The 11,459-nt window shown below is 36.7% G+C and overlaps 1 protein-coding gene across 1 annotated transcript in view; it reads right to left on the reverse strand.

The window, feature by feature from the left end:
- LOC106465285 (transcription factor collier-like) overlaps positions 1-9,059 on the reverse strand; it is a 62,116-nt gene extending 53,057 nt beyond the window's left edge. Inside the window, exons 1-2 of the mRNA XM_022393150.1 lie at positions 8,060-9,059; positions 2,447-2,600 (exon numbers count right to left, since the gene is read on the reverse strand). Coding sequence (XP_022248858.1) covers positions 2,447-2,600; positions 8,060-8,199 — 294 coding nt within the window. The 5' untranslated portion in view covers positions 8,200-9,059. The remainder of the gene's footprint in view (positions 1-2,446; positions 2,601-8,059) is intronic.
- Positions 9,060-11,459: the final 2,400 nt, after the last annotated feature.

Genomic DNA, 11,459 nt, shown 5'->3' on the forward strand with positions numbered 1-11,459 from the left:
ACGGCTGAACGGGCGAGCATGTTTGGTGTGACGGGGATTCGAACCTGCGACTCTCAGATTGCGAGTCGAGTGCCCTAACCACTTGGCCATGCCGGACCTGAGAAGAATTCAATAGAAGTACTTGCAAAAACTTTGTGAAACCCAAGAAAAAGAAGGTTTGGTTTCAATTTCGCGCAAAGCTACATGAGGGCTATCTGTACAAGCTGTCCCTAATTTAGCAGTGAAAGACTAGAGGGAAGACAGCTAGTGGCCACCACCCACCGCCAACTCTGGGGCCACTCTTTTACCAAACAAATAGTAGAATTGACCGTACATTATAACGCACCCACGGCTGAAATGGCGAGATGTTCGTGGCGGGGTTTGAACCCGCGACCCTCAGATTGCGAGTCGAGCGAACAAGAAGGACTCGGTTTCAGTAACGGATTAGATCTCAGGCGTATACGGTGGGTTAGGCAGAAAATTAATGTCGCTCTCGCTTGCCAGGCACTTAATTCCTTAGTAGCTGATATTATTGGTTTTCTTAGGAGTGGTGTTGAACGTCCTTATTTTTATATATTTTTATTAGCTGAAACTGACTTGTCAGATAATTTTATCTGTTGTATTATTGACACTATAACGTGACATATTGACTACGAATATCTTCAAACACTAAACTTACTTGATCTTTTTACTGTTCAGTTTGATGATTTTAGCATTAAGTATAGAATGTATGTTTTCCATATGATGATTACGGTTTATTCATACTATTTTTCACCAATGTACTTAAAGTTCTTCAATTTGGAAATTGTATATTATTTCATTTGACCTTATTTATATATATATAAGCTGCAAATCGCACAGTTTCTTCTCTGTATAGCTTTTGTGTAAGATTACTATTTAGTGTAGAACATTTCTGACAACTTTATTAATATTAAAGGTTTCTTTCTGTGATTACTTATATTGTACGTGAAATACCTGTACACGAACATTAAAATGTGCTTCAAATTCAGTTCATGTTTGCAAGAACACAATTTGTCGATTATAATCGACTTTGGTGTTCGCGTATTTTACTGACAAATCCCTAGATGGGGCTAATTAAACTTTTTCGTTTGCTATTATAATACAAAAAAATTATTTAGAAATTATTTCTTGAAAACTAAAATTCTTAATTCGAAATGAAATGAACACTAAATTAGATACTGTAAACTCGACAGGTATCAAAACTTTATGCTCCCAGATGGCATAGCAGTAAGTTTGAGAATTTATCATGCTAAATCTTCTTCTTTATTGGGATTCGATCGATATTTTGGACCAGGAAAGGTCAGGTTCATCATGCTACAAACATTATTTAAAGGTTGGTTTGAATTTCGCGCAAAGCTACACGAGGGCTATCTGTGCTAGACATCCCTAATTTAGCAGTGAAAAAAGGCAATTAGCTATCACCACTCACCGCCAACTCTTGGGCTACTCTATTACCAACGCTTAGCGGAATTGGCCGTCACCTTATAACACCCCCACGGCTGAAAGGGCGAGCATGTTTGGTGGGACGGAAATTCGAACAAACGACTCTCAGATTGCGAGTCAAGCGCCCTAACCACCTGACCATACCGGCCCATTATCTAAAGGCATTACGTCCGATTGATCTATATCATACAAACAATAGACATGTGGTAGGTTGTTTCTAAAAATGGACAGGTTTCCTGCCTCTCCAAGTGTTGCTGTTCACTGTTGCAAATATACATGACATTGTTCTGACACTTTGATAAATTAGGTTTATGCTATGAATCTTTACTTTTCAATTGGAAATTAACAATAGTTTCGGAAAACCTTGGAAAGTTGAGCTGTAACATGCGCAGATTTGTCTCGTGAAATTTAAATGCCATACTTCTTGTTAAGATACGTTACCTTCGACAAGACGGCGGTAGCACAGGCACGACTTGTAGTGCATATACATACAGCTCAAGAAATTTGATGGGAAAACAGTGGCCCCTCATTTAACGTAGAAAACGTATATTTTGACCGTGAAATAAAGGTCCATCGTGTGATATAAAAAATACGAAGTTATGTTATTTACAGAACACTCGCAGTCTTATATATATGGATATAGATTACCATAAAACGTTTATCTTATATAACTAGTGACGAATGTATAAACCAATCACAGTTACATGGGTAAATATAAACGTTTCAACACTATCTGTAAGAAGTCGTTGGATAACGGTAAAAACAACAACAACAGCCAACTTTACATCCGTTAGTAACAAGACATAAATGCAATGCTAGTGTAACCATCTGTCTAGAAATAACCAATTTAACTACGTACGTTTATCTTTACGTCTATCAGCCTGTTTTTTTTTGCGCGTATTAAAAAACTATCAGATATGGCACGAAGTCGAATGTATTTTCATTCCGTTAATATTTTGTTTGCATAACGAGATAATTGCTTAATTAAGTTATTTATTCTTACTTGGTCCTTTTCTATAAAGCCAACGAAAGCAGTCCTTTCCACTTCCACAGGTTGTCCCGTTTTATCGTATAGCGCCACCACGAAGTGAAAGAAGTTACTTTTCCGCAGATTGGACGGAGGCTGCTTCTCCAGATGAGCACGTCCTAAACCAACACTGAAAAAAAATTACCCCACTTAAATGTTGTGTTTTGTTTTAATGACAAAGGTCAATTCTCTAGATGAAAGTACAAAATAACTATACATATCAGCTCTTGTTCATAATTTATGGAACCTAGAATTAGTGAGATATAGCATACTCACAAATCTGGCCGACAGAGGTAGCCTCAGATATTCAAAGCTACACAAACGGGTACCTGAGCTCTTCCCACCACGGGTATCGAAACCCGGTTTCTAGCGTTGTAAGTCTGCAGACTTACCGCTGTGCCACTGGGGGCGTATTGATTCGAGATTTCTGTTTTAACACATTACTAATTCACTGTGAATAATGACAGAATTATAATTATTTTACAAGAAACGAGGAAGCTTCACAAGTCCTCATTGTTAAGTCTTGTCTCTCAGTAGGGCGAAAACAGTTATCATATTATACTTTCCATTTTTTTTTTTTTACTTATCCGTTGTGATTCTGATATAAATAACAGCTAATTTATTGTAAATAAAACACAAGGCTATGCATCCAATAATAAAAGAAAAAAACTTTCCTGACTTCAAGATTTACAATAATTTTCTTTATTTGTTGAATTTCACGTAAAGCTATACTCGAAGGCTATCTGTGCTAGCCGTCCATGATTTAAAAGAGATAGACTAGAAGATGGCGGCTAGTCAACATCATCCACCGCATTGATTGAAATTGACCGTCACATTATAACGCTCCCACGGCAGAAAAGTGCGCACATTCGGTGACGGGATTCGAACCAGCGACCAGCAAATTGCGAGTACACCGCCGCCCTAACCAGAAAAGAGTGGTAGTGCTCTAGATTTGTTTGTTTCTTTAATGTTAAGCACAAAAATACACAATGGGCTATCTGTGTTGTGCCCACTACGGGTATAGAAACCCGAATTCTAGCGTTATTTTAGCTGAGCCACTGGGGTATGGTAATGCTCTAGAAGTGGCACAGTTATTATAATGTTGCATTTAAGTAATTTTTTTTAAGATATAAATCTTAAGATATATTACTCTTACTTAAGACGCTTTTTAAAAAGACAGGATGTGATGTTCTTACCGTCAAGCCTAACTTTCTAGAATTGTAATACAAAATTATCGAAATACATGTATACTTATAGACTTTGGTATCATTTAGAAGTTCACTGATGACAGCTTCACACCATGTATGTTTGTACTGAGCCTTTGGTTTCATTTATATGTCCGCTATTGACTGCTTCACACCATGTATGTTTGTAGACTTTGGTTTTATTTAGGTGTCCACTACTGACCGCTTCACGCCAGTATCTAAGGGATGTCACGGTCTCTGTGTTCTTATTGGTGGTTAGGCTTTAGTGCCCAGAAAGGTGACCTTTCCCATCCTCCACGTGCGGTTATTTGCCTGCTGATTACATACTCGATCCTCTTGTTACTGCAGTAACTTACCTTTCAATAACCTCGAATAACACAAGGATTTAATAACTTTCGTACTAACTACCACTTAATAGTGCAGATACAAAGTTCATCTACAGTAACACTATACATGTTGTTTTTGGACATTCTTACCCATACATAGACTACTTGATGTAAATTATACTTAAAAAATTCGATTTTATATCCTTTCATGACCCTCGGTGGGTCAGCAGTAAATCTCCAGGTTTACAACGCAAAAAATACGAGGCTTGATTCCCTGCGGTGAACAATGCAAGTAACCCCTTGTGTAGTTTTACACTAAAAATAACACCAACACCAGCTCTCCTTTCACCTATATATAATGGTGCTTTGATTGGTAAACTCAAACTTAATTTTTAAATTATTCACTTGTTAACTTACCTCGATGAACAATTATACAAATAAAACACAATATTTAATCATACGAATCATAATACTAATCTCTTATGACAAGTATAATTAATTATAATCACACTTCATAAGCTTAAAAGGCGTTCACACCATAACAGTTGTTGTTGTAATAAGTGACTTATATAAATAGTGTTCTGAACACTAGTGTACTTTTGTTTCAACCGGCCTGACGAGCTTCGTATTGAGCGAAACGCGTCGTCGGCAATGGATAAGGCGAACACAGTGTGGTTGAAATACTATTATACACTACTAATTCTTGAAAACCCCTGAGAGACTGAATAAACAATGTAGTATTAAAAATATAATAGGCCTAACACTAATATCTTATGACAAGTAAAATTAATTATAATTATGCTTCTCCAGCTTAGAAAAGGCGCTCACACCATAACAGTTCCTAAAGCACAATATAGTTAAAACAAAGAACGAACACATTTTGGATTGGTTGGTTGTTCTGAACTTCGCGCATAGCTACACGAGGGCTATTTGCGATAGCCGTCCCTCATTTAGCAGTGTAAAGCAGTTAGTCATCACCACCCACCGCCAACTCTTGGGCTACTCTTTTACTAACGAATAGTGGAATTGACCGTCATATTATATCGTCCCCACGGCTGAAAGGGCAAGCATGTTTGGTGTGACGGAGACTCTAACCCGCGACCCGCAGATTGCGAGTCGAGCGCCCTAACCACCTGGCCATTTGGTAAGTTGTGTCAGAAGATGGATATGCTTGTACGATTACTCGTACAGGTAATTGAACCAGATCCAGTTTTATAGTATTTTTTGTTTAAAATGTAATATTTTATTTTCAAATCATATTTTTTGTATTGCTATGTATGGAAGCGTTCGTTATGCTGGTGACAAAACTGTACAAAATCATTATATTTCGACTGATTTCCCATTCATAATCATAATCATACTTAAAGAAAAACAATTATCCGAGAATCTCCGAAAAAACTTATGTTTTCTTTTTAATTTGAATTGACATTTGGATAAACCAGTAAGAAACGGTTATAGCGTCATAAGTTAGGCTTCACTAGATATTCGTGGATTTTTAATTTGTATCTCAAGAAACTTAATCCCTTATCAACTCTTATATATTTCCTTTATTTAACGCTTATAATGTGATCAGACAGAGACGGGTTCTTTTAAAAAATAATTATCCAGATTTGATTCAAACATCCGCCAGACAAATGATCTTTGCATTGAGTTTAGTAAATTTACATACATGTGTGCGTGTGTGTGTGCGCGCGCACATATTTGTATGTACATATTATGAATATCCCTCAAAGTACTTTTATTATTATTTGTTGTTGTCTTTTTTTAATTTGATAAGATACTTCTGTCTGAAATTCGAGTTTTTTGAGCATGCGCCTTGACACAATGCTAAAATTGGGATTCAAAGTAGGCTCTCTAGTTCAACGCCCTTAAGCGCTTCCGGTGAAAGTCCTCTAACTCATGATGGTGTAGTTTGGTTAGTGAATGTTAGGTTTGACTTAACGTTTAATCTAATGGTTTGGAGAAGTAAGGGTACTAGTCGAAGCAAATCAAATATTTCCTTCTGGAGAATCCACTTCGCACTGAAGCGAATCAGTATTATATAACACAGAACGTTCAGTTATTTGGAGAATTCAGTTCCTAACCCAAGAAAGAAACTCGATACATGTGGATTCTTAGAACATTTTAGTTTCAAGACGCATAAGCTGCCGTACGATAACCTAATCTTCTCCAAATATGAATACTTTAGGATATTTTTGTTTCAGAAATTTAAACCAATCACCTTAATAGCAAGCGAGTGAACTACTCTTATTCTACGACCGTCTATATGGATCGTTATTATAATCATATCAGCCTACTTTTATTATTTCCATTGTATACAGTTTCTAGGGGGGAAAGGTATTGGATATTACTTAAAGGATTGTGTGCTTTGGAAAATAACAATTTAAACGTTATTGAGGCTATTATCTGTGATGTCCCCCGGTGGCACATCGGTAAGTCTGCGGACTTATAGCTCTAGAAACCGGGTTTCGATACCCGTGGTGAACACAGCACAGATAGCCCATTATGTAGCTTTGTGCTTAACAACAAACAAACAAACAAGTATTTGTGATGGAGCTGGAGGGAAGTAATGTAGTTGTATACGAGCCAACTAGAATTGGAGGGAAGTACTGTAGTTGTATACGAGTCAAAGAGAATTGGGGGGAAGTAATGTAGTTGTATAAGAGTCAAATATAATTGGGGGAAGTAATGTAGTTGTATAAGAGTCAAATAGAATTGGGGGAAGTAATGTAGTTGTATACGAGCCAAATAGAATTGGGGGAAGTAATGTAGTTGTATACGAGTCAAAGAGAATTGGAGGGAAGTAATGTAGTTGTATAAAAGTCAAATAGAATTGGGGGAAGTAATGTAGTTGTATACGAGTCAAAGAGAATTGGAGGGAAGTACTGTAGTTGTATACGAGTCAAATAGAATTGGTGGAAGTACTGTAGTTGTATACGAGTCAAATAGAATTGGTGGAAGTACTGTAGTTGTATACGAGTCAAATAGAATTGGGGGAAGTAATGTAGTTGTACACGAGTCAAATAGAATTGGTGGAAGTACTGTAGTTGTATACCAGTCAAATAGAATTGGGGGAAGCAATGTAGTTGTATACGAGTCAAAGAGAATTGGAGGAAGTAATGTAGTTGTATACGAGTCAAATAGAATTGGGGAAAGTATTGTAGTTGTATACGAGTCAAATAGAATTCGTAAGACTAAGAGTTAAAATTAATCATAGTGTTTCCACCTTTAGATTTACATAAATATCCGAAACAGGTTCTGTACCTCGGAGCCGGACATATCTTAAACTCTGATTGTATATTGGAATATAACGCATATATTTATACGTATTAGTAGGTCTGTTAAGCGTATTCCTGTTGAAAGACTAATATTTAAAATGAACTGTGAGCCTCGTGTTGTTAATGGTGAGTTAAGTTTAAGGTACTATTCCAATGGTGAGGTGCAACATTTAGTCTTATAAATATTCCTATAGCGGAAGGGGAGGGGGAGACATAAGTGTTTTTTATGGAAATTTAAAAAAGAAAATCTTCATCGGTTCACATCAATGTTTGCCAAAAACAGAACTTTGCGAAGTTTTCTGTGATTCATGCAAACGCCTGGTAAAGTTCTTATTCAGTCTCTTTTGTTAGCTTCAGTTATCTCCGTTAAACATTCGTAAAGCTTCAGTCTCTTTTGTTAGTGTTAGTTCTCTGCGTTAAACAGTCATAAAGCCTAAACTAGTCTCTTTTGTTAGTGTCAGTTCTCTGCGTTAAACATTCGTAAAGCTTCAGTCTCTATTGTTAGTGTCAGTTCTCTGCGTTAAACAGTCTTAAAAGCCTAAACTAGTGTTTAACTAAAACATAATAATAACAAATATGTAAATGATTAACACTAGAATAAGAAATGACATCTTCTCACCACTCGAATACGGGGAAACATATACCTACATGATTAACACTGGAATAAGAAATGACATCTGCTCACCACTCGAATACGGGGAAACATATACCTACATGATTAACACTGGAATAAGAAATGACATCTGCTCACCACTTGAATACGAGGAAACATAAACTTACCTGCCGGTTCCATGGTCGATGACAGTCGGTTGAATCCAACCGCTCCGCATTGCCCCGACCTGTGCGGCACAAAGAGACTCCTCCTTCAAGCTGACCGCGGGGCCGCGGGGATGAAGCCCAGGGTCCGTCGGCCCGAACATCGACCACGCCGTCCTCACGGTTGCTTTTACTGACCCAGCATGCGCCGAACAGTCACAGCCGACAGGTTTTCTGTGTTCGTTTGATGAAAGATTATTTGGATTTAAAAGAAGCGTGTTTGATGTGGGAAACTAACGGATACGTCACTAATATTCAAAATTGCGTGTACAAAAGACTGTCGCGTGTGGCCAGCGCAGAAAATAGTTACGAGGAAATCAATTTCACCGCTATGTACGATCTCTTATCACGCAATATGGAATGCCTTCAGAACTCAGTACTAGTTCTAAATGTTAAGTAGATAAAACTACCGTAGAACCTAGTGCCGATTCTAACTGTTAAATGCATGAAGCTACAAGCTAAGCACCGACGCCAAAACTGTTTCTAAACTACTGTTTAGGTAAATTGCCTTTTACTTAGGTAAATGCTTTTTTACTTAACAGCTTTTCCCCAATCTTTAAATATTTAACCTTCCCTTGAAGACTAACTTACCCTACGAAGGGTTACTTGGAACCACGAAACCTAGCAACTATTTTTCAGAGTTGGTATCGTATGTGAAATAATATGTAATGAATACAAATGTTTTTCTGGTGCTGAGAAATACAGTAGAGAATTTCAGTAGTTCCTTTGGGTTACAGTAAACAAGACTGATACTTCCCTGAAGAAGACGTCCCCTTTCAGTTCTACTGCTAGAATTAGAGCCGGAACTGCCACGTTAGGCTCTGGGCTTAATAACATCCGTTATGATGTATTTTAAACACTGATCTGGTAGCTTTGCGTTGCCACCAGGAGTAAAATGCAGTAATTTCCGTTCATTCGCCAAGTCCCTGCCGCTTTGAAAGAACGTGAACGCTACTCGGCCAACAGTGACCGTCGATTTGACGGCATTTGTTCTCATGGGGCGCGTTTTGTGCGCACTCGATCACATGGGTAGAGGAACTTCCCCAAGGAATACGCCCCCTAGGGACGGTTGGTGGCAATACTGCCTACAAACAAATTGAAGCTCCACCCTCATGGGAAGAAAGCATCCAATTGAGAGCATGTGACTTGGGTTTCCACCAATGATTATTAGCTGGAGGTAGATATTGCTATACATTTCGTATTGTAATTGTTTTCGTGACTATTAGTTTGACTCGTTAAGAAGAATAAGAGTAACCATTTGTAAAAGTCATATTATCTATGTCTAATCATCTAATGGTTCAATAGCACTAAAAATACAAGTTTTATTTTATATATATATGTGGGTGTTTTTTTTTATTGCCAAACATTTTTCATTATTCTCCAATTTCAGTTTAGTTTCGTTAGGATAGTTTTAGCTCTGTACTTTTCAATATTGCCCTTCACAACAGGAATCAAACCATGAATCTTAGCGTTATAAGCCTCTAAGCCTTTCTTTGAGTCACAGTTGTTGGGAGTAGATGTGGAAATGCTACTATCATGAATGGTGATGCTTACAGAGGCGGATTAAGAATTTTTCGAGCCCTGGGCACGAAAAACACTAAAGGTCCCAGCCCCATTAAATCACAAACTTGTAATAAAACACATGAATAAATAGGCCCTTATAATGTTTGAACACTGTATTAATAATAAACTAAGTCATATCGCAGTATATCACACTCTAATGAAACTGTTGAATTTTGTCAAATAAAAGGAAATTTAAATAAAATTACAGATTGCTTTAGGAAAAATATGAAAGATTGTATGGAGATGTTTTGTGTTACTATAGATGTTACCGGGGCGTCCTATTTGGCTGCGTTAATCCGCCCTGGCTGAGTATTATTGAGGTACAGACAACATTACTATCAAATATAAATGTTAATAACGTTAAAGCATGAACAATAACATCGGTTTGTAAACATTATATATTATTACAAACGTTGAAATGTTAGTATTAGAAATGTTAACTTAATGCTACTAAGTGTAAACATTATATAGTATTACAAACGTTGACTTAATGCTACTAAGTGTAAACATTATATAGTATTAGAAATGTTGACTTAATGCTACTAAGTATAAACATTATATATCATTACAAATGTTGACTTAATGCTACTAAGTGTAAACATTATATATTATTACAAATGTTAACTTAGTGCTACTGAATTAGAAACAATATACTAAAAGATGATCCACAAATTATTCGATAAATTAAATCTTCTGTGGTGGTGAATTACTATACACAGAAACTGATGCCTACCCAAATTTCAATTTCGATAGCCTTCCCTAATTTAACAGTAATAGACTAGAGGGAAGGCACAACTCACCGCCAACTCTTGGGTTACTCTTTTATTAACGAATAGTTGGATTGACCGTCATATTACAACGAACCCACGACTGAAAGGGCGAGCATGTTCGGTGTGACGGGGATTCGAACTTGCGACCCTCAAATTTCAAGTCAAATTGCCAGGCCAGATCAGGTCCATCTAGAGTCAGCTACTATTCGAAAAAATTATCACTTTCACGTCAGCGCCGGTGCTAGTGGTGGGGGAATTATGTGTCTCATTGCCCGCTCCCCACTTTCCCAACTAAAAAGAAAGTTGGAGGAGGGACTGTTTCACATGTGTCACTTTTCGCTTATGTGGAATAATTAACCAACTTAATGAACACTGTCTGTATAGGAACGGTAAACCATAGTAAATACACGTTCCGTCGATGACTGACTAACTTCCTTATATAGTTTTACTGGAATTATAGCTTCTTGTATATTGTACAATCAGTAACAAAGTAGGTTTACCTCCACCATAACATTTAGGACCACCCTGTATTTTATTAAATGATAACCTAGTGAGAGTGAATTTAAAACGTCATACTATCGTTCAAAATTATGATTTTAGCGATGCTAAGTTATAAACATTATGATATTATTACAAATGATGACATAGCGATGCTAAGTTATAAACATTATAATATTATTACAAATGATGACTTAGCGATGCTGAGTTATAAGCATTATGATATTATTACAAATGATGACATAGCGATGCTGAGTTATAAACATTATGATATTATTACAAATGATGATTTAGCTATACTGAGTTATAAACATTATAATATTATTACAAATGATGACATAGCGATGCTGAGTTATAAACATTATGATATTATTACAAATGATGACATAGCGATGCTGAGTTATAAACATTATGATATTATTACAAATGATGACTTAGCGATACTGAGTTATAAACATTATGATATTATTACAAATGATGACATAGCGATACTGAGTTATAAACATTATGATATTATTACAAATGATGACATA

Source organism: Limulus polyphemus, unplaced genomic scaffold, assembly GCF_000517525.1.
Source record: "Limulus polyphemus unplaced genomic scaffold, Limulus_polyphemus-2.1.2 Scaffold1895, whole genome shotgun sequence".
NCBI lineage: Eukaryota > Metazoa > Arthropoda > Merostomata > Xiphosura > Limulidae > Limulus > Limulus polyphemus.